Source organism: Thermochaetoides thermophila, assembly GCF_000221225.1.
Source record: "Thermochaetoides thermophila DSM 1495 unplaced genomic scaffold scf7180000011822, whole genome shotgun sequence".
NCBI classification, from domain to species: Eukaryota; Fungi; Ascomycota; class Sordariomycetes; order Sordariales; family Chaetomiaceae; genus Thermochaetoides; species Thermochaetoides thermophila.
Window position 1 is genome coordinate 612,491 of NW_006383038.1, and position 26,555 is coordinate 639,045.

At 52.4% G+C, this 26,555-nt stretch overlaps 3 protein-coding genes and 1 non-coding gene across 4 annotated transcripts; 1 reads left to right on the forward strand and 3 right to left on the reverse strand.

Annotated features, from left to right (window-relative positions):
* Positions 1 to 388: 388 nt before the first annotated feature.
* CTHT_0066150 (ubiquitin conjugating enzyme-like protein) lies at positions 389 to 1,435 on the reverse strand (the record flags this gene model as incomplete). The annotated part of the gene is made up of 2 exons (XM_006696850.1): positions 389 to 1,290; positions 1,378 to 1,435. 2 exons carry the CDS (start codon positions 1,433 to 1,435, stop codon positions 389 to 391), a joined length of 960 nt encoding a protein of 319 aa, XP_006696913.1.
* Positions 1,436 to 2,564: 1,129 nt separating this feature from the next.
* On the forward strand, positions 2,565 to 4,605 carry CTHT_0066160 (palmitoyltransferase-like protein; the record flags this gene model as incomplete). Its single annotated transcript, XM_006696851.1, has 2 exons — positions 2,565 to 2,901; positions 2,963 to 4,605. The coding sequence occupies 2 exons, from the start codon at positions 2,565 to 2,567 to the stop codon at positions 4,603 to 4,605; spliced, it is 1,980 nt and encodes a 659-aa protein (XP_006696914.1).
* Positions 4,606 to 6,254: 1,649 nt separating this feature from the next.
* Positions 6,255 to 9,683, reverse strand: CTHT_0066170 (uncharacterized protein; the record flags this gene model as incomplete). Its single annotated transcript, XM_006696852.1, has 1 exon — positions 6,255 to 9,683. The coding sequence occupies one exon, from the start codon at positions 9,681 to 9,683 to the stop codon at positions 6,255 to 6,257; it is 3,429 nt and encodes a 1,142-aa protein (XP_006696915.1).
* Positions 9,684 to 26,327: 16,644 nt separating this feature from the next.
* On the reverse strand, positions 26,328 to 26,408 carry CTHT_0066180. The gene is given in 2 exon segments: positions 26,328 to 26,364; positions 26,371 to 26,408. It is a non-coding gene; the product is annotated as a tRNA-Glu (tRNA).
* Positions 26,409 to 26,555: the final 147 nt, after the last annotated feature.

Here is a 26,555-nt window from a genome sequence, read left to right on the forward strand (position 1 = left end):
GTGTGTAAGCATAGAAATTGGAGCACGCACTAGCGACGATACCAGGGAGCAGGACTTAGGCAGGTAGCATCCATCAGCAATTGGCGTTAGACAGGAGTTAGGAACATACACACACACACACACACAAAAAAAAATGCGCATCATGATTGCTCTGAAGCCTTTACGCTGTTCAACAGGTGAATCTGTACGTTACGAATATTTCATGCTTGCTTTAATACACATGACTTCTAATCATGCCATCATACCGGGATATACTTAGGAGCTCTCTAGGATGAATCACAACAAAATGGTTGAAATGAAGGGGAACCGGACGAGACTAGAGTACCCAAACGCCAAACTCCATGCTCAACGAGGACAAGAGAGCGAACGGGAAAGGATGAAGGTCACGTCAGCCCAGCAGGACCTTGAGGATGACGGCAACTAGCAGAACAGCAACGGCAACAATCAGGCGGTCGAGCCAGAGGGTGACATTATCTTCGTCGGCTCGCGGCTGCTGCATGGCGAGTTGCTGTTGTGGTTGCGGTTGGGTTTGGACTGGCAATGGTCTCGTCTCTGGTTGTGTCGTGACCGGCGCAGTGCTACTGCTGGTCGTCTGAGCTCGAGGTGGCCCACCTGTCGCTGGTTGCGCAGCGATCGCCGTCGTCTCCTTCTCCGCCGGCGCAGTCTGCACAAAGCCCTCTGCCAACCGCGCACTCTCCCCATCACTCTCCCCATCCTTATCCCCCCCTTTTTTCCCTCCCACTAGCTCATCTCTCCACGCTAACCTCAACTCCTCCGGCACCTTCTCCTCTTTCACTGCCCCCTTCCCTTCTTTCTCCAACTCTCTGACTTTCTCTTCCCACTCCTCTAAAATCTCCCCGTTCGTCTTTCCCCCACCACAAACCCCACACCGCCACGTCCTGCTCTCTTTCGCTAACCTCCTCCTGACTTCTTCCCCAGCCTCCAACCCGCCCAACTGCCCCTTCGCATCCGTCTCCATGAAACTCCGCAACGCGACCAACGCCGTACGCACGCCCCACGCCGGCTGCCATGTCTCTTCGTGATGTCCTGAAATGCTGAGGCATATCTCACGGTTGGTTTCAAAGCGGCCGGATGGAGTTAAAAAGCGGAAGGAGGGCGGGCGGTAAGGGTAGGTGGGCGGGAGGGAGATGCGGCCATGGTAGATGCCTTCTTCGAACGGAGAGTTGGGGGGGCCGCGGAGGGTGAAGTGCCATTCGAAGAGGTCAGTTTCGAGGGGTGAGGCGTGGTAGTCGGGTGAGGGGGAGGTGGCGAGTTCGTGGGCCTCGCGGACTGTTGTTGGGGTTAGCTTGGAATGGTGACTCTGTGTGTGTTGGCCCGGGGAGGGGGGAGGGGGGGTTGAAGGGAAGGGAATCTTACGGATGCGACGGATGGTGGGGGATTTTGAATTGAATTGTCTGGGGGCTGTGGTCGCCATGGCGTAGGAGTCTCGATAATTTTCTGGAAATCGTAGGATTATGAGTGCCAGTGCAGGAAGATGCGGTTAGCGCGGTTGGCGAGGGAATAGGAATAGGAATGGTTTGTTGTTGTTGAAGGAGACAATGGCGATGACGTTAACGTTGACGCTGACGTTGCTTTTGGCACGGCTGAAGGACAAGTTGGCGTTTCTGGGTTCTGCACTTCTGCGCTTCCGTTCGCTTGCCACAACAGGAAGGGAACAAACGAACAAACGCGGAACACGGAAAGGCGACGCGACAGGCGACAGATGCAACGCGTGACCTGTGCAAAACGGGAATTTTTTATAAGAAAAAAAAAGAACACTAGAGCATTCCAGATTAAAGACGTAGTTTCATCGGTGTTGGCGCGGCTGAAAGGAGGAACACTCACAAGATGGTCCAAGCCTCGCCGACATCAATGGCATGATTGCGACAATGGCCATGACCTCATTCATCCACATCAATTCATTCTCTACTCATTCTTCGCCCCTTTTGTCAAATCAATTCAACGGCTCACTTCATCACTTCCATGAATGTGAGACGGCCCGCCCCTTCGATCAGCTACCAGCAACTTCTCCGACTCTGACAGTTTGCAGCTTGATTTCGCGATGCAAGATCCAGATCCAGCTGATGGTAGCTTTTCTCACCTTTATTTTTTTTCTTTCTTTGTCCAGTCCGTTGGGATGGGAGAGAAGCTGAAAAGCTGAGATATGAAAATCGCATCCCCCAAATCCCATGTGGGACCCTGACCCATGAAGCAGCCCCTGACCGCTGTGGCTCCTGTGGCCCGAGCTCTCACGCAGACCACATCTGTGAGACCCGTGATTGGACAAAAAGTAAGGCTGAGTGGGATGGCTCAGCCCGGCTTCAGCCCCCTGCATTTGTGGTTCGAGATCGCGACCCACCCAGCGGACCCCAGCCCAGAAGCCCCGAGCCCGGCCCGCCGATGCTTGGCGCTGCTGATGAAGGCTCCTCCAGTTTCTGCCTTTTTTCTTTCCTCCCCAACACCACGACGCCCACACTAACCCCAACACTCCCATGGCCGTTTGTACGGCGAGTATTGTGGTTCCATAGCGTTCCACGAACCGATCCCGACTTGTACGCCGTTCGATGGACATAATAACGAACAACACTTCCTCTCGCTCGCTCTCGCCCTCGCCCTCGCCCTCGCCGAATCCCGCCTCCGCCAGCCCGCTGTACCCCCTCGACTCGCGCCCGCCGCTCGATCCGCTGACCCTGGATCCCTCGACAAGACCGCCCAGTCCTCTCCATTTTGACTCTACGGACGACGACATGCGCTCACCGCGCCGCTGGGCCCGGCGCCTGGAGCGCACGTGCTGTGCATGTGCCCGCTACTTTCCCCTCGCATTCGTCTACTCCCTGACCACATGGGCCGCCTGGGTGCTGGTGAAGCTGTGCTCGACGCCGTCGCGCGTCGAATGGCTGGGTATGTCTCGAAGAAATATTTTGTGGAAATCACGTAGTTCTGACAGTATGTGTATGTGTAGGCACCCCCGCCGCCGTGGCCGGCATCGTGCTGTACCTCATGTCCAACTGGTGCTATACCACCGCCGTCTTCACCCCCCCCGGTAGCACGACCAACGAGTACGGCTACAGCACGCTCCCCACGACCGCCCCCCCAAACATGACTTCCTTCACGGTCAAGAGCAACGGACAGATGCGCTTCTGCAAAAAGTGCCAGGCCCGCAAGCCGGACCGCGCACACCACTGCTCAACCTGCCGGCGCTGCGTACTCAAGATGGACCACCACTGCCCCTGGTTGGCCACCTGCGTCGGCTTGCGCAACCACAAGCCCTTCCTGCTCTTCCTCATCTACACTACCGCCTTCAGCATCTACTGCTTCTGCGCCTCCGGGTCCTGGGTATGGAAGGAGATCTTCGACACCAACACCACTTACGTCGACGAGTTCATGCCCGTCATGTACATAATGCTCTGTATCATCGCCGGAATCATCGGCGTCGTCTTGGGTTCCTTCACCTCCTGGCACATCTACCTGGCCGCCAAGGGCCAAACCACCATCGAATGCCTCGAGCGCACACGCTACCTCTCTCCTTTCCGCGAATCAATGCACAACGCCTTTCGCTCCTCCCATGCCCCCGGCAACGGCAACGCCAACGCCGTCCCGCCCCCCTCCTACGGCCAACAACTCCTCGAAATTCACCGGAACGCCCTCCCTGGAATCACCCGTCCCGAAGAAGGCGAGGAACTCCGCCCGGACCCCTCGCCAAGAGGAGTGGGCTTCAACAGCATGCCCTATGCCGACGTCACCCGTGGTCCGCAGTACCAAGCCGGCACGTGCCGTTATACCCCCGACGAAATGGAGCGTCAGCGCGCACGGCAACGATACCTGGACTATCTGGACGAGCAGGACTCGTCGAAACTGCCGAACGCGTTCGATTTGGGCGTGAAGAAAAACCTGTTGCACTTGATGGGACCTAACCCGTGGTTGTGGATGCTGCCGATCTGTAATACGACGGGCGATGGGTGGACGTGGGAGCCGAATCCTAGGTGGCTGGAGGCTAGGGAGAGGATTGCGAGAGAGAGGATGGAGCAAATCGAACGGGAGAGGAGAGCCGGCTGGGGGTATGATGAGGAGGAGGCTGTGGGGGGATATGGGACCCCCCAGCCAAGGGAAGGAGGGAAGACACCGACCAAGGCGGATCGGGTGTTAGGACGGGACCCGAACTTGTATGCAGATGTCGGGGTTGTCGCGGGGCATAATAAGCGGTTGCAGAAGAAGAGAGAGGAGGTGTTAGCCATGAGGAGATTGAGTCCGGGCGGGAGGACGATTGAGGAAGAGCTGGAGGAGATCGATGGGTTGAGCGACGGCGAGGAAGAGAAACCTCAACAGTCGTCGCAATCTCAGCCACCACCAAAACCCGCCACAGCAAGCAGGCAACCCCTAAGTTTGGTCACCAACACCTCCCACAGCAACGGCCCGACAATACCCACCGCCCCGAGATGGTCGCCTGCTGGTACGGCCACGGCAGCGAGTAAACTGTTCCGGGGCCCGACGCCGAATAGCCCCTTGTCACCCATGGGGTTTCCGGGCGTGAGTAATAGTAATAGCAGAAGTTCGACCCCTTCAAATGGGAACAAGGGGGTTGATGATGACGACGAACTTGATTGATTGAGTACATATAGGGTGGAGTTGGGGTTTTTTTTTTTCGATACTTGTGTTTTAAATGGTAGTCTGTTATTTTGGCCTGGCTTGGTTCTGGATACCAAAGGTAGGTAGGTACCTGCCTTCCTGTCTACGGGTTATTAGCTACCGATGTAGATGAGATACATACGTAGCATATAGTGTTATGACTGACTGCATGTATTTTCTGTTTCATGGTATGGAGTAACATGTATCATCATGTGTTGAGAATCCATGACTTTTTTTATAAAAAAAGTACCTACTTACCTAACATCACATGGACTGTATGGTCTGGCCCAGATATGCTTCATTAAGAGACCTTTTGATGAAGTTTCAACGCCACTATCAAAGACATCATGCATGCAACGCCCTCCCAAACGGCAAACTAATCTTTGAGCCTGACATCCAGATCAACGTGCCACATGCAAGATTTACTCTGCACTGGCTGGGACATGAGATATTCAGCCTAGGTCATCGACCGGATTCTGGTGTGAATCGCGGGCAGGCAGCACCGCGTGTTGGGTTATGGGTACCGTACCCGATATGATGCAACGCCGCATGAGATAGGATGGAACCTGATCGATAGGACTTTTTTTGACGGTTCGGATGGTCAACTTGTCTTCGATCACTCTTTCATAAAAGAACCTTGCAGTTTCTAATAACATGGACTTTCTTAATGCTGACTGCAAGTTTGATTCGACTCATTCTCTGCCAGGACGATCTGCAACCAGTGAAGTTGCAATAAATCATTGTTCATCATCATAAACAACACTTAACACCCGAATCCAGAAGCCAACCTCCATGAACTACAGAGGGAAGAAAAAGAAAACAATACCACATTGTGAAGACCTGTTATTCACCATCCCATCTTCCATTGTTCCCACCTGCCTGTTAAAAATGCCAATGACTTCCTCCATTTTATGTGTTAAGAGAGAACCACCGTTTCCTTGTTTTACGCCCGTCTATATGATACGATGATGAGCCAGTACCAGAAACCAGGATCAGACCAGAGACCAGAGAGACCCCATAGTGAAGAACCCCTAACCCCCAATTGTTTGTCATGGTTTCCACATACATGCAATTGATCGATGATGCTGAGAGTGAGAACAATTCCAAGGGTTCACGCCAAGACCCGACCCAGCCCCTGCCCGCTAATGTTGTGAATGAGACCTTGAAAGACAACGGAAACAAAACCAAAAAGGCAAGGGCAGGAAAAACTAAAACAAAATGCTGATATCATCAATCATCATCAGTGAAAGAGAAATGTGTGAGTGTGGTATCATAGAAACCCCTTGATCTGACCAACCCAACCAACCCAACCAAGCCGCCCACCTCGTTCCATCAATTACTCATCAGCCAACCCTACTCAGACATCTTTCCATCAGCTTCTCCCATACCAGAAAAGATATCGTCAGGACATGGTTTCCGACATGAGACAGTGATGGTGGTGAACAAGAGAATAGAAACACATTTTGGAATCGAATCGAGATCCACTCTCTTGATGCCCTGCAGTGGGGACCCTAGGAAATAAGAAACCCTTCTGAAGTTGAAACAGAGAGGAGGAGAATGGGGGTAAAGATGAACAAGGGAACAAGAGGAGAGCCAGTCGGTGATCAACCATGCAAGTCCCCCAGCAGTCAGGCCCGGCCGCTATCCATACTAGACTTAGGGCTCGAGGTGGACTGGCTGAACACCGTCCGGCCAATATTCATAAACTTGCTGCTGTTGCGCGGGCCATCCTCCTGGTAGTCGACCATAACATCCATGAACTGGCCCTTCTTGATCCGACAAAACAGTGTCGAGAACATGAAGCGATCGCCATTCTGGTCCAGCAACGGGATCGTGCGGTAGCCTTGCTTGAGATTGCTCAGCTTGGCCGTGTACGTCGCCAGCACATTCTTGTCGCTGTAGCTGCGATCGGCCAGCTTGACGCTCCAGCGCACAAAGATCAAGTCCGGGTACTTGGTCGTCACGTCGAAACGGAATGTCTCACGAAACTCAGGGTTGAAGCCATTGTCGCGCTCGATGTGTGTGCGTTGCCGTAGAGGTGAGTTCTGCATCACCATCGCTGCATCGGCTTTGTTGCGTTTGTCGTCCGCCAGGAAGACCTCAACCTCGACGTACGGGTCCATTGTCTTCTTATTGCTGGGCCGCATGAGCTGCTGCGCAGAGATAATCTCGATCTCGAAGCTGATCTTCTTGCGAGGACGCTTGCCGATGCATTCATCAGGAGAAAGGCTGGGCATCACCTTGATCTGGCGCCCCTCCAACGGCTTGAGGACGTAACCCGAGGCAGCTGTGCCACCATCAAACATGGCCTGGTTGATCTGCATACCGAGGTCAAAGGTCTGCCAATTGAGCGCAGCCATCTGAACGCCTCTCTTCCAGTAAACGAGAGGATCGAAGTTGCTCGAATTCAGCCGGGTCGCATTGGGGTACACACGCATCAAGTAACGCATGTTGTGACGGTACAACGCCCGCTTGGCCGAGCTCGGCTGGCTCTTCGCGGCAAAAGTGCTCTCCTTGAATGAGAAGATGTGATTGAAGGTCTTTGCCTCGGGACTGTCAAAGCCATTGAAGTGGATACCCGAGCAGTAGACTCCCAAGTCACCCAGGATGGGGTTGATTTTGGTGGTGGGTTTCTTGACCGAGTCTCGATCACTGTCGCTGTCGCACTCACTAGCACCGCAGCTATGCGCCTCATGAACGATCCCTTCGGTGATCGTGTTGATGGCCCGATTCGACCGTGTGCCAGACATCGACCCCGACAGGAGGGGGCTAGGAGGGGCGGTTCCAGTGCCATCCGAAGGCTGGACTGCCCGTGTGTAGGGAGATGGCATACTGTTTCCGCGCCGGCGGCCAACCCTCTCTCCAGCATTCCGCAGCGATTCGTCCGACTTCTTGACCTTAATAAGGATGCGCTCCATCAGCTCCGACGGAGACGGAAGGCGATCCGACGTGGGATCCAGGGGTGCGCGAACGAGCCGCTCGCCAAAGATCCGGATCATGATTTCGGCCATCTTGGCCTGCGTTGTGACACCGCAGCGAACCTCGAGCGAGATCCACAAAGGGAACCGCGACTTGACGAACGCGTATTTATTGATGGTCTGTATGACCACCTCAAACGAGATCGAGTTGGTCATCGACCGGCCATGCGTCACCACAGGCTCACCTGCTGGACCATCCCAGCAGTCCACTTCGACGCAGCGGCAGCCCCTCATAAGAGCCGAGATGTAACCCTCAACGCTAGAGACCCCCTTGACTTGCCGTCCCAGCAGGTACGTGTTGTGAGAGCTCGAAATGTAGTACTCGTTGAATGGGCGGTCCAGCACATACTGCTGAGGCTCCTTCGGGATCACCTCGTTCGAAGTGGACGTGAGGAAGCTGGCGAAGGCGGCCTCAGACATGGTCAGCTCGTCGCTGGCCACGCAGATGTCCCCCCCAGCAGCACCCACGCCCGTCATACCCGCTGCAATTGCCGGCTGCTGCTTTGACACGTCCTTGCTCCGTCCCCGTCGAGCGAAGCGCGCGAAGACAGCCTCCCAGTCCGCCAGTCCGGCGTCAACATCTTCGCGCTGGACCTCACGCAAGAACCGCAGAAACTCGGCCTTGGTCATACCAGCCTCTGGGTCCTTGGTGTGTTCCTGGAACACGCGCCGGATGTCCTCCCGAGTCTTTAAGAGCTTAACGAACTCCTGGAATCCCCTGAAGTCCAGACGGAAATCACTGCCACGGCACGAGTGAAGGTCGTCCCAACTTGAGGACATTTCCGCAACAGTGTCGAAAATTCTGCGTAGTTTTTCACCGGAAATGTGGATGTGAAGGCTGCGGCAAACACGCTCGACGCCAGCGAAATCTATGTGCTCGTCATCTTGATCGTGCTGCTTGCCTAGTGTCCGGTTCATCTCTTTTTCCCAGTAGGCCTGGACGGCTTTGTCGTTCAGAGACATAAGGCTAACCGCAAAGTCTTGACGGTGCTTAGAAATGGTCTCAAGCGCCTGAACCCATTGCTCGCAGGCCGCCTCGGTTGGTGCAATGAGGTGCACAAATTTATCACCTTGCTTGTCGGGGAGTCGGAGCTTCAGCGTAAACCAGCGCGACTCGTAAGAATCGGGGAGGTTGGCGTCAAGCCGGTACTGGCGAGTGTCCTCGGCAATGCGGATCTCGGCGATGTCATCGATGTAGATAAATCTGGGTGAACGATGTGGCCGGTCCCACCAGATCTTTGCCGCGTCGGGATCGATGTAGAGGGTGATGGGCTTCAGGTTGCCTCGCTTGATGCGCAGTTTCTCCATGGGCATACCCTGGCGAAGGACCAGCGGGATCAACCCGAACTCGAGAGACATGCTCCCATCGTCGCGATATCGCAGGTCACCAGTACTGCCAGGGACATCATCCTCAGATTCGGTATCAAAGGGGCTCGCAGCATCAAGGGGAGTGGTAGGGTTGCTTGTACTTCCCCTCCTGCGCAAGACGCCGGGCCCCACGCTGGTATCCCGACTCCGGGGTTGAGACTGTGACGGCCGCCGGTTGAGGATGCCGAGTGCCTTGGTTGTAGTGTTTTTCACCACTGTGGAGGCGCGGCGGACAACGCTGGCGACTTTGTTGCCTTCTGTTGTCAGCCCGCTGGTGGGAGGAGGAGTCTTCAGGCTGCCCTGGCCAAGCGAAGTCGTGCTAGTTCTCCGCGAGAGCTGAGAGGCGCTTTCATCGGGTTGACGTGTGAGTGGTTCTGGGAGCTGGAATGCCGAAAAGGAGAAATCGAGCTCTTCCATCTCGATCTCAAAGCACGGCTCTAAAGATGCAGGCGAAGGTTGAACGGAGCTACCGGCGGTTGCACCGGTCCCAATTGTTGCTATCGACTGGGTCGGAGATGCATGCTGCGAAGCTGGCGACACGGATGATGAAGCGCTGGCCGCTGATGCAGGGAGACCGGCCAGCTGGGGTTGGGGTTCAAGGTCAGTCTTGACATGACTAGGGCGAGGGCGTCGCCCCTGGCCTGTCTCGCGCGCCATGCCTGAGGGCGCGGAGGACGTGTTATGTGTAGAGGGATCCGAAGAAGCTGTCATGTTGCTGAGTAACTTTGAGAATGGTGTACCCGAAATGCAAGAGCCGCGTGAGAGGACTTAGCCGGCCAGCTGCTCAAACGAGTCAGGGCTGCAATAAGAGTGCGAAGCCACGACTGCAATGAGAACAAAGGAAGTATAAGAGAGACTATATAGGACCAAGCCCTTTTCGCCTCATTTTTCGGGCACTGGTTTGAGGGCTTCAAGATCCAATGTAATGTGGTCGCGAGGAATGTGGGGGGATTTATAAGCAGAGGTTTTGTGTGTCTGGGATGTATTATTGTGCGAGCTTGACGAGTCGGTCAATCGTTGCGTCTTTGAAAATGCGGGTCAACTGATGTGTGTGGCCACCACCAGGTTGAAGGGCGATCAGCAACCGACAGACAGACGGGGAGACAGTCAATCAGTTAGACAGCAGACAACAAGCTGCGAGGCGCATGCCAAAATCGCTGACCAGTGTCGTGTGTCGTGTTCGTGCAGTGAGGTTGTCTTAGGGTGTTGTAAGCGCGGGTACAGGTACGAGACTAAGGTCAGGTACCAGCATGTAAGTGGTAAGTGGGCGTTTGTGGACGTGCGTATGTAGGTAATGTATGTAAGTGTGTGCGACAGCGCCGACGACTCGGGAGCAGCCAATGCTGAGACTTGCTGAATGTGGTTGCCCGTGTCGCCCACGGCAGGATGATGATGTGGCAGACCGTATGCAAGTGACTGATTAGGGTACCTTCTAGGGTGCTGGTTTGGGGATGGGTGGAGGGGCGTGGAGGACAGGGTGTGTGATCAAGGCGCCGAGGACACTGGGAGAGTCCTGCAAGCCCTGCGAGTTTGCGAGGCCTTGCCGATCCACAGAAAACAAAGAAACAAGACCAGGGTGCGCAGCAACCAGTGGCACACCCGAAACGGGAAAAGAGGAAACCGACAAGAGAATCGGAAACGGGAAAACCGTTCGATTCCAAGATCCTGATCAGACGGTGTACGGCCGGCAGGACAAAAGGAAGCTAGAATGCAGCCGATAAGAGCTTCGAGGTTTCGATCTCAGCGATGGCGTTTCGTCGTTTGGCTCAATGTTTCGTGCGAAATATGCTGCAGGCTGCGAGCGTGGGAGGGGAAGAAACAGGGGCAACAGCGGGATGTCGTTACTATCGTTGGGCGGGCTCCGAGGTGCGGTCTTGGAACCGGCCGGGCAGGGGGTCTTGTGGGTTGGGTACCGGCGGTCGCCGGCCAATGCCGTTGCCGTATGGATGGCCGTGTCTCCGTGTCCGGGGGTCCTGGACTGGGGGCCACCCAGGCGGCCACGTTTGGAGTTACCCTCGACTGGGACACCGCACACTGCTTGCAGGGAACGGGACAGTGCGGCAGAGCGGCAAGGTAAGGCGGGAGCCAAACAGTGTCAGTATCACTGAAAGGTTCAGGGTAACGCTGCCGTTGCCGTTGCCGTGCTGTTTGTTGTCGCAGGATTGGATAATAGAGAATGGAGATGAACGTGTGGGAATGATGCTGTCCAGTCGGTCCTCGCTTCTTGTGCTGCTTGAATCTTTCCTGAGACAATAACGGCGAGAGTCTAAGAGAAGAATAGCCTTGTGCCAGGGGTAAGGGTGTGGCGATGTGCAGTGTCGTCTGCAGCTCAGGTCGTTCAAGGCTGGCGCAGCCTGCCTTGAACTGTAGAGATCACTTGCCGGCGGCAGGACCAACGAGATACCTAGTGACTCCAGCACTCTTCTTGCCTGGAATAAAGGAACAACAGAGCTGGGAGTGCCGTAAAAGACCGGGTGAAGAAAACGTCGAAGTGCCGCTGCAGGTTCACAGAACCTGGGCGAATCAGTAGCTGGCGTCGAGATCAATGATGAATGGCCAATGCAGCTTGTGGCAGTTGCTGCAATTAAGGAAGTGTGATGTCAACTATGTCGGCGCCGAGGTGCCTAGCACGCTGTTGCAGTGTGTCGTGTAGGATCCCGGGGTCACAGTCTCGTCCGAGAGAAGAACAGGTGAAGCTTGATATCAAACGTGTCTTGACTGCATCTACAGTCTGTGACTCATGTGTCCACCGAGGTGGAATTGCCAGGATGATGATCACTTAAGTTGTGTGCTTTGTGGAGGGCGGTCTGCGTGGAGGTCAGGGCAGGCAGGCGGCGGGCAGGCCCGTGTGTCTCTTTGCTTGCAAGCAATCTTGCCTCTTGCTATGTTCCTGAGCGCAGTCCACGGAAATTAATTGTGTGCAAGACCTTGTTGGACGGTGAAAGCACTGCAGGAGGCATTGCCGGGACAAGGGCGGTTTGCTCCTCTAAACTTGAGTGACCGACTGGAACGTTCAAGACGCTGGCAGACACAGTTCGCGACAGAGCAAAGAACCTGGTCTGGGGAAGGAGAGCACAATCATCCAGGGCCAGGCACAGATTTGCGAAAATTATGTCATATGTATGGTTTTCGTATTGTGCACTGTGGATGGCGGTCAATACGGTTTCCGACTACGGAATACACCGTACAATTACCATACATACAGAGCAGGCACATGGGCTGGCAGATGTGGAGCTGCTCACAAGACGCCCTTTTGGTTTGCTGGGCATGGGGGTGTAAGCGCTAAACGGGTCCACCCTCCACTACCAACATATCCACACACGCCCACACGCCCACACTCCCACACAGCCCGTGCCAAGACACCGTCTTTTTCCTTGGCAAGAGGAAAATTCAAGGGATGGATGTCAAGCTTCTTTTCTACACTGCATCTACAGATGCTCGATTGTTTTCCATGAACCTACCTGGCCCCGGAAGGCGACGGGCGACCGCTCTGCAGCCTGCCTTCAGTGTTTCCATGGATGTCGCGGACGTCGCACATCCTCGCTGCTCAGCTCACACCGTCCAGGCACAGCATGACGCTATCATCGTCATCACCGCCTGTCATCATCACTCTGCTCCGCCCAGGCTTCTCTTTTTGGGAGCTGAAACTGCTCTGACCAAATATGGACCCATCATGGTCTGTACGTCTCTCTCGCATCCTTCTCGTTAACCCACGTTGGGCAGGGCCCTCTGTGGGTAGACGCGGGTGGCATCACTACCTAAAGGTAACTGCTCCTTCGGGTTCCTGCCCTTGGTGGTGAAAGCGCCTGCCTCTCTCTCTGATATGAGCGCGGGCCCCTAGCACACCGCACCTTCCCATCTGCTCTTCTGTTGGACCAGTGGAGCTGCTCTCGGGCAGCAAAGGACAGAGCAGCAGATCGGGGCAGGCGATAACGCCACACCCAATCAGTTGTTGCGGTTCAGAGTTTTTGTTTTGTACATGGAAAAAGATTCGCCAAAAGGGTCGTTGTATTACACGGCTAGCGCAGCAAAGGTTCTATGTCCGTTCTCTCGGCACATGGCAACGGATCGCTTGAGGTTGACTACAAGAGCCACGGGGAAACGGCATTGGGCTGAAGCCCCGTTCCCAGGCCGGGTCCGGTCCCCAAAAAGCAAAATTTTCAAGACACAGGACCATGCCCGCTGGTGGATTATGGTATGGAGACGAAGTCGATGTACAAGATCACCATAGCATCGCGCGGGGTATGGTAAGGCTGAGAGGTACCCATACTTGGTTCTCTTCCCCAATTTCCGCTGCACTCCTCGCCTTGATCGCCCCAAGTCGGCTCAGCTCGCTCTTGCGGGGTGAAGCGGCCAGGAGATCGCCCTAAGTCCTAACGCGCGACAGCGGGCGTTGGATGCAGTTCAGTAAGAGCACAGAACCTGTTGTTGTATGCAAGTGTTACAGATTCCGGAATTGCAGACTACGCGACCCATTGCGAACTTTCACGCAAGGTAGTGTATGGATTACCTTGACTAACCCATCTTCTCGATGAGCTTCCAACCATCTCCACTCTTCTTTTCCTGCTTGTTCGTTGATCTTCTCTTGTCAGTGGGGGGATGGCACGAGATGGCTGAAGAGCAGGCCAAAAGCACCTTTTGCTGCTGTCAAACGAAGATGGATGAAAGCTCTTGTGGGTCGGTCGATCTGATCAAAGCTGCTAGCACTGGATTGCCCGCGTCAACCCGCATGGGTGTCTTCGTTTCGCATCTCTACTGAGTCCTCTCGCTAAGCCCCTCGCTGATACCCTGATAAGTGATAACGTTTCCAAAGTCTCTCTCTCTCTCACACCCCTTCTCTCTTTCTCTGCGCAACACCTTTCTCAGACACTTTCGTAACTCTGCCTATTCAATGTATTCCTACGTACCTTCGTTTCGAGCCAAGTTTCCTGGCAAGCAGGAGGAAATGGAAGAAGCTGACGCCTTGATTTGATGTCAATGCATCCCACCCCGCCTTGAAGCCTCTAAGCGCGAGCCATTGACGCGAACATGAGCTTTGTCCAAGAATCTGAAGTAAGCACAACCCCCAACCACAAAACATTCTCATAAGCGATGCTCGACTTGCTTTCCCGGTCCCGCTATGGAGATTGCCCCATGCTTGCTTCACTGTGGCGGCAACTACCGGCCAATCTCAAAAGGTCCTTCGCCCACTCTCCCATTTCTTCTTGCATTTCTTCTTGCGGCATGTCTATGTTGCGGGGTCAAAACTTGCCGTTACAGTCTCTGCCACGGATGTCCTCGCCGGACACGGGGGATTGACAATCGAAGCGCACACCCAAACTGTTGGGTGGTATCGAAATGCAGCCTTTTTCCCCCCAATCTTCAACAAACTCCCCACCAACAATGCCCTTGCGTGGCCTCCGGGTATGTTGCCCGTGCTGCCCAGCCCACTCTCATCAGCCCCTCCCCTCCTGCATTCCATTCCACTTCGATGAAGAGACCCTTTATTAGAGGTGCTGTGCCAGCCGCTTGTTCCGGCGGCAAAGGAAGAGTTCTGCTCTTGAGAGCCAGGCCTCTGTTGACAAAATCGATAACCCATCCTACCAGCAGAGATGCAAGGACGGGAGCTTCCAGCAGTGCATTGGTCGAAGCCAGATCACAGGAACCAGGCTACTGGCTCCGTCTCCGGCAGTTTCCTCTGCTACAGTTCTCCAATTTTTACCAATATCGCAACGAGGTCTACTTACATACGTGGTGGTCCAGTAATCCGGCAGCTCGCGTTCCTGCCACATTAAGCTTTGCGGACCTTTTCATGGTGAGCTTGCCAGGCAGGTAGCTAAGAGCCGCTTGCCGATTGCCAGCTTCGGAAAGTCTGTATTTTATACTTTTCCTGAAACTTACCGTATTGTATGTATTGATACATGTATCGTAAGACATGGCTGCACCGCTTTCGTCGCTGGCATGTTACGTTTTCGACCGACATACATCATTTCCGGTCCTGCAAACTCGAAGCTCGAGTCCAACCCATTGTCGGACAAAGGAAGATGCAGCAAACAAAATTGACGAAAGTGAAACACGTGCCTTATTGAGCGACAGTGGCAAGCTTCCATTTGCTGGCAGACTCCAAGTCCGCCGAAAGAAACGGCGTTCTGTCATCGTCCAGCAGCCAGCAAGCAGGTAGATCGCGCTATTTCCTTGTCTCCTCAGCTCCAGGGAGCTCGTCTCTCCACCATTCACCGACTTTTCCGGCCGCAGCCACCACAAGCCCAAAACACCAGCTGGATTCCGTGGATCTGGGAAAGGATTGTTCTTTGCCAGGCACACGCCCATACGCAAGGTCGCACAAAATCTCTTCGGTTTCCACAAAAGTCTCAGCCCCAAATTCGCTGCCAAGCTGCCCAATCGCCAGCCTGCTCCTGCAAGAACGCAGCGCAGAACACTTCAGCTTCACAACAATAGTGTTTTTGGCGCAGGGAAGGGCGAATCGCGCACTGCCGAGCACAACACATTTAACCTCCTCTGATCAAGATCTCCGCATCCTGCATTGACCACAGTAGTGTGGTGACGGGGACAGCCGAATTTTACATACAACGTATCGCCATATATCTATGAACCACAAGTACACTACTGCAACAATCAACTACTGGACCGACCTTGCGGAGGACAAAGAGATAGCACTTCGACCGTTACTCTCTGGCAAGCAATCAGAAGCTGCGCAACCGCATCTCTTCCCTAGGTCAGGCAACCAGACATGATTTGAGCCTCCTGATTGGCGTCTGCACCCACGGCATCCAGTCTTCCCGTCCAGACGCCCAAGCTGCATCACGAGGACAAGATCCTCGGCGTTTTTGGTTGCATCTTGCAACTTATTGACGTTATCCGAGGACGAGCGATAACGTCGGTTAGTACTTGCAAGAGCCAGGGGGGTGAGATCCGGTTGACCTCCACTAAAAAACGTGCCAACCAACGGCCGGCATTCAAGCCTGCCCCAGATATGATGCGCCTTCGGCAGGTCTATTTTGAGCAACCCGAGCACCCTGATGCCGTCATAGGACACAGCCAGTGGGATTGCTACCGTGTTGGGCAGTCTTGTGTCCCCCACGCAAATCACTACCATGTGCAAGTCGCGTTGGCTACCTAAATGGTTTTTGCACCCGATTCTGCACGTGTTTCTTTCTCCCAGTTCCTGAAACACAGAGTAAGAATCCGTGCGTAATACGCTGTTTGGGCAGATCCGCCGTTGAGTCACGAACAGGGCAGATGATCATCATAAAAAAAGCCTCATTTGGGCTTGATCACTGGCGCTCCGTTCAAAGATAGAAAGTCGTGGGAGCACCGGCAGGCCCCGCTGTCGGAACAAGCCCAGAAGCGACCAATTGCCCGGCGATCCGGATCTCCACTACACAGCGAATCGACAAGCGATGCATGCTAGGTAACCGCCGTGATCCTGGCCCCATGTTGTTTCATATCTTGACAAGTTTCCAGGGATCAAGCGCGTTGGCCCGCTCGATGACGTTTATGTTCGTCCTTCTCTCGCCGGCGGGTTGAGCAAGATGGCCACGACATCTCACCTCCTCTGTCATTGGTTCCAGCAACCGCAGCTCAGCCAGTGATGCACCGATCCCGGATAACACGGCACATACACTACCTAGGTCCTCACGGACTTTGGTCGGTGCAGAATCTCGTTTTCCGCAGGGCGAATCCCGTCACCTCGAAGCTGTGGCCTGGCCACACAGCATTGGCCGCACAGCATCAACTCTTCTATTATCACGTCAATCGCCCTAAAGGTTTCCTCGATTGAAGTATCCAATCAACAGTCTTCTTCGCATTCATTCTCTCTACCCGCCTGGATACTGCCTTAAGCAAGCCGGCCTGCGTTCGTGGATCCATACAACAGTTTTGGTCGGGGCCGGGCAGAAAAAGCTTTCAGAGTCTATTTGGTTCCCCCCCGCTCTTTCACCCTCTCTCGTGATATCAACCCAAACTCGGAGTCTGCGGTCAACAAACAGCTGGGAGGCTTTCAATTGAGCCTTTTTACATCTTTCTTGACCTCAAACGCAAGCTGGGGAGTTGACAGCGCGCAACAATGTGCGACTTTATCAGGCAGAGCCGGGGCAAGACGGAATGATGCCGGACCGCAGGGAGCGGGGCACAGCAGATGTATGCTACCATAATCATCGCTGGACAGTACCCCCGGCCACACGGCAAGAAGGCGGGAGGGGCCGTTGCGTGCAGTGCAGCAGGTCAATGTCGGATGTTCTGCAGGTCACAGCTGCATGCTTTCCTGTACCAAACATCCAGACACTGATGTGTGCACCTGCGATTGCACGTCGCGAGGCGTTGCGAAGATCTCTCGTCCTGACTAGACACAAAACGCATGATCAAGGGGCCTCCATCGGGCAAATTTTTGCAAACTGTCTAAAAGGCGACGAGACACAAACTTCTCTTGTTCCTGGCTTTCAGCTTTCTCCCATGATGACAATTGCTCACTTGCAGCGTCACCCTGGTAATTCCTTTGGTATGGGCCGACACTTGCAGAATAGGAGAAAACAGTGCTCTTGGACCACCGTCGAAGAGCATGCCCGGAAGAATGCCGACGTCAAGGAGAACGTACATCTGGGGCCGAGTGCAACCTCAGACCAATTGCTACCAAAGCTGGCACACTAGGCAAGTACACTACCACGACACTGTAGGGTTATAATACGTGTTAAGTGCTACATCAAAGTTGTGCAAGCCTAGAAACGCTGCCGTATGCTGAGAACACCGTGCCATCTTTATCGGTAGGCACATCGTCTATGAACAGAGACGGAGGAAATTTTTTTTTTCGCATTACTTAGGTCTTACTTGGGTCTTCGGTTCAACGCTACCTCCTTCAGCAGCTGCAGGACCACAGCAAGATGTACGTTCTTCTGCAACGGGAGTGAAAAGCGACGTACTAGGTTGCATAGTCCCCCCGCCGGCAGACCCGACCTTCTCTGCAATGAGCTCAATCCGGCAAGCAGAGGCCGGTCACGAGTCTCCATTTCGTTTGCTTGCATAGTGTATAAACCCTCCCATTAGTATATGTATGTGGCCTGCGGATATATCTCAATAATGCAAGCCTGGGCTATAGGTCCTCTCGGAAAGGCTGCTGGGATGGAGCACAGATGGCTAGTGCCGCTTTGTGCGTAGTGCAGAAATTAATGTTTTCATCGAGTCTATTCCGTCATCTTCATAGTTGGATGCTTCCGCGCGTACTCCGTCATATAAAATTTCTCTGCTAGCAAGGTTTATACGTGCCAACGTAGGTACTGCTAGAGCGGCAGAAACACGGTACAGCGAGCTCCAGCCTTAACCTTGAGCAAAGCGTCATCACCAAGTACGAGCAGCTTACAGTGACCTGCTTTGCAGGCACCACAATTCTCAGCACCTTCTCTACTACTTGTGGTTCAAACAAGGACCTTAAAGTTCCCCGCAGTTCAAACTGCTTGGCTGTACGCTCTAATGCTGCACATCACTTCAAGTGCAGAAACGGGGCATTCGTACCTTCCATCAAAAGTGTTGACCTGGGTCGCGCTGTGAGGGGGATCGTCAACATGGGCTCGGTGCTCCGCCGGCCGGCGTTTCACTTCGCAGAAGTGGCCTGACTAGAGTTTACAAACGGCAGCAGCAAATTCACTGGTGAAAAGTAAAACCACCATGCGAGTAGGGAGCACCATGTTGCCATTTGCTCGGCCGGAATACTGTTGTAACATGGGAGATACCGGTCATGTGAAAGATTGTAACCAAGGACAGTTCAGTCACCAATCTATGGAACTGTAGGCGGAACAGAAAACAACAAAATTTCGCTGATCTCTGGAAACACTCCTCGGGCTCATTCCAGAGCAGGTTCTCACTCATTTGTCCAGTTACATGATGCATGTTGAACCCTGGAAGAATTTCCACCAACCAGCATGGTCGCACAGCATGTCGCGTACTCTCATCATTCACTGCAAAGAAGGTAAAGTGGAAGGAGCGTCACAATGTATGAGGGTCCTGTATCCTTTTCTAGAATCTTTCGAAGGACAGCCCTACCTTTTCTGCTTCCGCAGAGCAGGTGATCCATGCAGAAAGAGCTAAGACCATCGGGTCCCAGGCTTCGGCTGTGTCGGCAAGTTGGTAGGCTGGGCCAAGCAAAAAAAAAAAACAAAAAAAAGTGCCCTTTGGTTCCTTCTTTCTCGGTGTTTCTATCACTGGACGGGCTAGCCCCAAGCTGGTCTGAGCACCAAGACCACCAAGGTAAGAAGTGGGTCCGTATGACGTATGCGCTCGTGGGTTGTCAAGGTACCGGCGAGACGTTGAGGTTATATCGAGAGCCCATTTTTTGGCTGTGTTTCATCCGGAGAGACTATAACAGCCTTATAGCATGTTATCTACTCGCCTTGAGTGAGCCCCTCAAGTTTCGAAAGTCAATTGCCGTTTTCATCACTCTTTAAAGCATCGATTCCAGGATGGTACCATCAACCCCGCCAGAGATCCAACAGAAGTTACTTGTATACAGCCGGTCAAGATGATCACGGACAAGCCCCTCCTCAGTCAACCGTTTGAGAACAGCTCTCTCCCAAAAAGGATATTAAGACGGAGGACAGCGTTGAATACTTACCTAATCGCCAATTTTCTTCCACTGCAGCCATGTCAATGCAGCCCTGGACTCGATCTGCACCTTTAGGTGTTAACGTGGCTGGCTTTGCTGTTGGCCGTACTAGTAGGAACGTAGCAGTACATTTGCACAGTACGACAGGAGGAATCTCTACAACTCACACTGACCGATCAGCATTCCCTTCCCGATCAATTCATTCATCACCAGAGAAGCTTGAAGCTTGCATCGGTCGGAGGAGGAGCATGTTTGCTTGCCTTTCTTTGCCCGCATCCATTCATCTTGCATATCTTGCATTCCTTCCATCTCCTTCCCCGCCCCGCCCCGCCCCGCCCCATGAAGCCAGCCTCGCTTCTTCCCAGAGTTGCAGAATTGCTGCTGCCATGTGCGCATTCACCTTAGCTACGGAGGTTATCCCCCGCTTTTCTCGTTTATGTTCGCTGATGTGACACACTTCCCCTCGTCTCATCACCGTTTAATCATTTGGCGTGGAAGGACTTGGGGGGCGGAGCTTCAATTCGGTCTCTTTACTGTTGTTTACAGTGTCCGAGAGGAGTAAGGATGGGCTGGTGACATTATCGTCCCCACAATTCGGCTCTAGCCCATCGGTCATTGACTTCAACTTTAAACAACACAGTAGTTTGACCTGTCATCTATGATATGTCCCCTGTCACTTCTCTACGGATGGGTTACGGACGACCTACACCATCTGGCAGGTCTCCTGCTGTGTAAGCCACCCATCTTGAACCCCTCCGCCCCTCCAGATCGGCCATTCCAAGCCACAAAGTCCATTATGCGTATACATCATACCTTATAACTGTACACTGCCATCGCCCGTCTCGATAACACATCTTAATATCAAGACCGATGACAACGTCATCAGCATTTAGTGTCAAGGTAGTAAGAATGAGGGGTTTCCATCCTGTCGGTTATGACACGGAATGTTCCGAAAAAGAACCATTCTAGCCAGAGGGGAAAGCAGTCAGCCGCACAGCATCAAGGTCGGCGACGCGTATGTCTGCACATGTCTGTAGTGAGGTCGTAATCGATCCCCAACACCAAGGCCAACCAGTTCGCCGGATCCAGTGTCTTCGTATACCTCGTATGCATAAGAATTCACTGAACTTAGACTGAAGTGTGACCATGAGCTCATCCTGCAGGGTATCAAAACTGCTAATGTAGCCCAGTGTAGCGAAGTTTGACCGATGAGCAAGCCGAACAAACGGTGATCACTCCTCTGCCGGCTTCCCTTTGTCGTCCAACTGCAGAATCGGCCCGCGAGCGTGGAAAAGTGAGCTGTCACATCACACCCGTGCCGAGGAACTGGTTACCCTTTGGTCGGCTCGCGTGCTCATGTTTCGTTGGCCTTTCATTCCATTGGGCTGGGACTGGCTGCATCCCCCTCCGAGCCCTGCCTCCGCAAAACATGGCTCAGGGTACTGGCCCCTCGGGACTCATGGTTAGAATCGGAGTTCCCTCGGGGTTGGTTGCCTACGTAGCCCTGTGTAGTGTAGGTATTATGGGCTTCCCTTTGTCAAAAATTTGCCACCCCCTGAACCAAGCTGCAGGTTCTCAATTTTCATGGTCGATTCCTGGGGATATTGTCCTTTTCCGGGAGTTTTGTGTTATCCTTCTATTGCTTGAAGCAGAATGTCTTGTGAAACCACATCATCACTTCGATTTATTCGTTACCGCTGCTGCCGAGCTGAAGGAGAGTTGTTACCATCGTCGTTTGCTATCATGACTCAAACCCTTTACCATCACGGTACATGTTACCCCCTCAGCCACCCCGGTTGGACACGACGACGACCATTAGCATCGCGACATCATAGCGCCCTCACAGCCTTGTGTTATAGTATAATCTGTACTATAGCGGACCGTTGGTAAAGCCAGGTTATTGCTCTCTCACCGCAACTCCATCAAGGTCTGCTTCATTAAAAGTTGCCTAAGGTCTGGTCCAATCAATCAAGCTTGATGCTTTTGCCCTCTTTGCTTGTGTAACCTGTGACAGCGTCCGCACAGACTGACGGCTTGACAGCTGCAGCTTGGGGGCTTGCTGAGGTTCCATTGTGACGATCATCATTTGGTAATGCTTGTTTTCTGCCTTCGGGCATCACTCTCGATCATCTTCCGAGAGTTGTCTGGTGTATCGTGCGTAGCTCGTTAATGCCTTGCTCTTTCGGCTCCATGTTTCTAAATGAACAGGCATATCATCAAATTCCGACGTCCAATTTCACCGCAAACAGCCTTGACGAACAACAGCGAGAGAACGTCACCGTGAGAGATCACATGAGTGGCAAAATCAAGGCCACAAAGTATCACCCTCTTGCATATCCTGTTACCCTACCTGTCCCGCAAGTTCCCATGAATCGGATCAGCTTTCCATCCAAACGATGGTGGCAGTAACGACACTCTCCCCCGAAAGAATTATGCCGTCTTTCACCAGGCAGGGAAGGGGATTCAGGCTACTCCTCCATTTGAACAAAGAGCTTCTCAGCCTCAGCTGCTGACTTGCTTTTCCCGATCTCCCCCATGCTCTCCCCCACGCATCCCAGACTACATAGCCTTATTTTTGACCGTTCTGACACCGGCTGCCTGCCTGTGATGCCTGATTAGGGTCTGTGTCTGGAGTGTGGACGATGTGACCCTACTATCGTCATCCTTTCTCTGGTTGCCTGTCTTTTCTCACCTAGCTACTCCGAAGCTGTCATATCCTCGCATCGTTTGACATGGTTTAGCTAAGCAGATCAGCTAGGTACCTAAACCGTCGGGCTCTCTTACCTGTCTTTTTACCCACACGGCACGGGTATGTTGGTAGAAGTACGGGTACTTCACCCAGGTTTCTGGAAGGATTCGGGCATACCGGCATACAAGCTTCCAAACCAGGATTGGGTTGACGGCGTATGCTGTGCCGTCGCATAGGCGCGCGATCTTGTGATCTGATCCCAATTCTTGGTAGAGAAATTTTATGGTATCCAGGCTGTCTTTGATAAGAATGTTGTCATCGTTGAGTGCAATGCTTTGTATCTCCTTTTCTTGTGTGTCCCAATTTCCTTTGTGATACCATGAGCTATCCATGGAGAAATTCCCTCGATTAACAAGCCGAGGGTGAAACCTTTGTTTAGCTCTGCGCCCCCGTGATTCCTCATGTCAGAAAAATGTGGTTTGTTTTGCAGCTCATCTGCATTGTAAGGTCCCTGATCTAGCGGTCTATTAAGTGGTTCCAATCGTCTTACCAACCCACATGGATGTGTCAAGAATAAAGACATTCCCAGTATAGCTTTGGAGTTTCATGCATGGTACTTGTCCTCGCGTCAAGGCATAGCTATGCCGGACTCTTCTCCTGACATCTCCTTCTCCAGTCAGGCTTGTTTCTCAACCTTATCGTCCAATATCTTGTGTGTGTTGTGCTCTACAACCTGCTCCTCTTGACCTAGGCCGAGTTCGATGCTGTGTTTCAGATAGTGAACATACAGGTCATCCTTTTCCTTGACTGCTGAATATCACCTATCTTAATGATAGTCTAATCGATAGCAGAATCTTCCTTGCACTTCACCAGGTGCCAGCTCCCCTATCATTGATACTTGTCTGTCATTTTGTTTGGGTCAGTTGGACTATCTTGAGGACAGGATCTTCCCCGAAGCCTGGCTATGGTCATAGAATCGCTTCTCTCCTTTGGTAGGGGTCGGACTCAACCGAAAGAGACGGATTACTGGATGTGGCAGTCCATCCCAGTCAAGGAATCATAGGCTGTTAACTGCCTGACAAATCCTAATGCTGCTGTGTGCGTCAAAACGCCGCATTGCTACCAATCATGCTAGATCTATCGATATTAAAAAGAGATATAGCGGTCTTTCGGACAGATAGCTGTGGAACAGACCATCAACCAAAGATATCGTGGACAACTGTGATAATTACCAGCAAATACATGAAATTACCCCTGAGGCCGATGAGACTTGGAGATACTTCACACTTCCTTTTCATCCAGAACCTCACCATGCACGTATATACCCTGCAGATGCAGTGTACCTAGCCCCTTCCCTAAGAAAGCAATTCCAGCCTGACAGCTCAAGCACCAGTCACAGTAAACCCAAGAATTGAACTCAAGCCAAGCCGGCATGGTGAGAGGCGTCGTGTGTCACAACCGAATAGCATCACACGAGATGAAGCATAGACACTAAAAATGCCTTTCTACGACTGCGGGTAGCCGTCTTGTCCTAGGACGCTCATTCGTAGACCACGCGATACTAATTGGTTGCCTTATCTAACCACTTCGCTCCGACTTCTTTTTCTCCACAAGTTGGTGTTTCGTTTGACTTTGGTGGTGATATCGGACCCGGCTGAAGTCACGACTTGCCATGCCCTTGTCTCGCGTACAACTTCCTCGCCAGTGGTATGATGCCACTATGCCACTTTGATTCGTCGGCGACACAGCAGCTATGTGTACTGAATCTACTTGGAAGATAACGCCTAAACCATTTCTGTTGCCCCAATATTACTTCCTGGGATTGCTCTTGATGACAGAGAGTTAATCCGAGGCAACGATAACAGGGTCGGACACAGGCTCAGCGGTCGTTTTCTTGGAAATGCAAAGCAGTCATAGATACCGCTATTCATAATTCACATGACCTTTGACATGCATTGAAAGCTTCAGTGTTGGAAACGGTCATCAAATCTGAAACATCAGGTGGTTGTGGTGATGATTAAGTTGCATCTTCTTGATTATGAGACTATCTCGATACCATGCTTTGTTACTCCTCTGCTCTGGATCCTTTATGTTAGAAAGGTTGTTTTTGAGTTTAACTTTCTTCTTAAAACGTACCATTCCTCAACGATGAACATGTGCTCGTGATCTGTGATGTCATCGTTGAGCGGGCATATGCCATCGGGTACAACAGTGTCTCGAGGGTACCTAGCTTGTATCCCAACTCGATATTGCTATCTAATATATCTTGAGAGAGCTCTCACCAGTGTGACAAAGACAGGACAAAATGATGCCTTTTTCACGTGTTTGCACATTTGGCAGGAGAGTGCTGCCTATCATGAGGAGAGTGAAGGGTCAAATTAATAGTGGCTCGTGAAACCGATACACAAGCACGTCGTCAGTCAGATCTGGCGAGGGCTAATCCCAGTGCAAATGACAGCTCGATACCGATAGTTTTATGAGCGGTGTGCTTATGTGAAAAAAAAATCATGTTAAGAAGACTAAGTTGATCATGGCAGGGGGGCTCGTCAAAGGAAAGGCAGGATTAGGAAACGGCATGACACTATGGGTTGAGCTTGGCCGAGAATATCCAGGTAAAAAGACTATTTTTAGCTAAGAAAAGTACATGAATCTCAAATCCAGTGACTTCTTTTCTCTTTGAGCGATCTGTAGCTGCATAGCACTCAACTCGGCTTGACTTGATGGACGTACTAGGGGCGTGGAGGTGAGCCCAATTGAATCGGTACTGAGATGTATTTGCACATAAATTAGTTGAAACCATGGCCTTGGAAAGTCACGGTACTTCCTGCAGACTTGTAAGGTAGCTACAGGGATATGGAGTATATGCCGTACCACCAGAACAGGCTGAGTCTATGTTTGCTGTCTCTATGCATTTCTAAGCGAATCTTCTTCAAACACTGCCTCAACAATGTAAGATAAGTCATCTCGCAGCATTTTTTTTTTTCGACGAGAAAACGCCAGACATGAGCTTCAGGAGCAACAACCAGCTGAAAAAGTCCGTCGCATTGTTGGTTGCAGCTCGTCTAGCTTGAAATCTCGTCACTTGATGCCACATTTTCGTCACTTTATTGCTACCTGGAGTAATGACCAATTGGAAGATGACCTTGAAATTGCTTTCTCGGTCTGTTCAGTCTGTTGGCACTTTATCAGTGCCTGATAAGCCCAACCTCAACTTCATCAAAGGTGTTTCCCTATCGCTACATGAAGAGCGTGGGAGACAGGAATACTGAGGCAAGGGCTTCATGCCATCGATTGAGCCAGCCATCAGCATTTCTTAGCAAATGTTCTATACATACATCCTAATGGGGCAGAAGCAACAGCCACTATCTCCCTTTCCCTGCAGATTGGGGTACTTTATTGCCACAAGACCTTAACCATCAGATGCAAAGTGAATCGTAAAGGGCCTCACTTTCTGACCCCGCCTTCCTGACTGAGGAGCTTCTGCTCATAGGATTAGTTATCCGGCGATGAAGCCAGCCGAGGACACTACTATTCTCCCACACATTCACCACAACTAGGGGCCTGTATTTCAAGTCGGTTGGCTGGTTTGCATGCTGTATTGTGGATTTAAGACGGTCTAGGAACCAACAAGAACTACACATGTGATCGACAAAGCCAATCGAAAACGGTCGGTGCCAGTGATAAGCTTGTGTTTGGTGCTATTGCGAGACCCCACACGATCGAAGTAGCCACTCCACGAGCCCATTTCAACTGATAAAACTTGCGAAACGTTGTCCATGCTGTTATTTCCGTCTATAAAGTACTGTAATCAAGTATGGGAGACCAGAAGAAGGCTTGCATCGGCTTCGACCAGCGGGAGACTGAAAAGTAATTGACTGTATTGAGGCCGCCATTCAGGGGCAAAAGTCAACAAAGGACACCGAGCCAAGATCGGAGCAAAAGCTCCGTTATCCATCTCAAACCTCAGTTTCATGATCTAGGACAGCTAAGCGCTGATAAAAAAAGAATGTATCTTCCAACAAACAATGATAGCAAAAGGATTAATAATCCCCAAAAAGAGAGCACCCCTAAGCATCTCGGATACGGGGAGTCGAACCCCGGGCTAGCGAGCACTCGCATGTGAGAGTCGCTGATGTTACCGCTACACCATACCCGATCAAATCGCGTATGTTCCCGACCAGGGGCGCTAGGTGAAGGTGACTGGCGGAGAAAGGGATTATATTCGCTCGATCCACTTGCGGGTCTAGGGCTTGGTGGGTTCCAGGGTTCAAGGCACTCCAAGGAACAGCGATAGGTAAAAGCG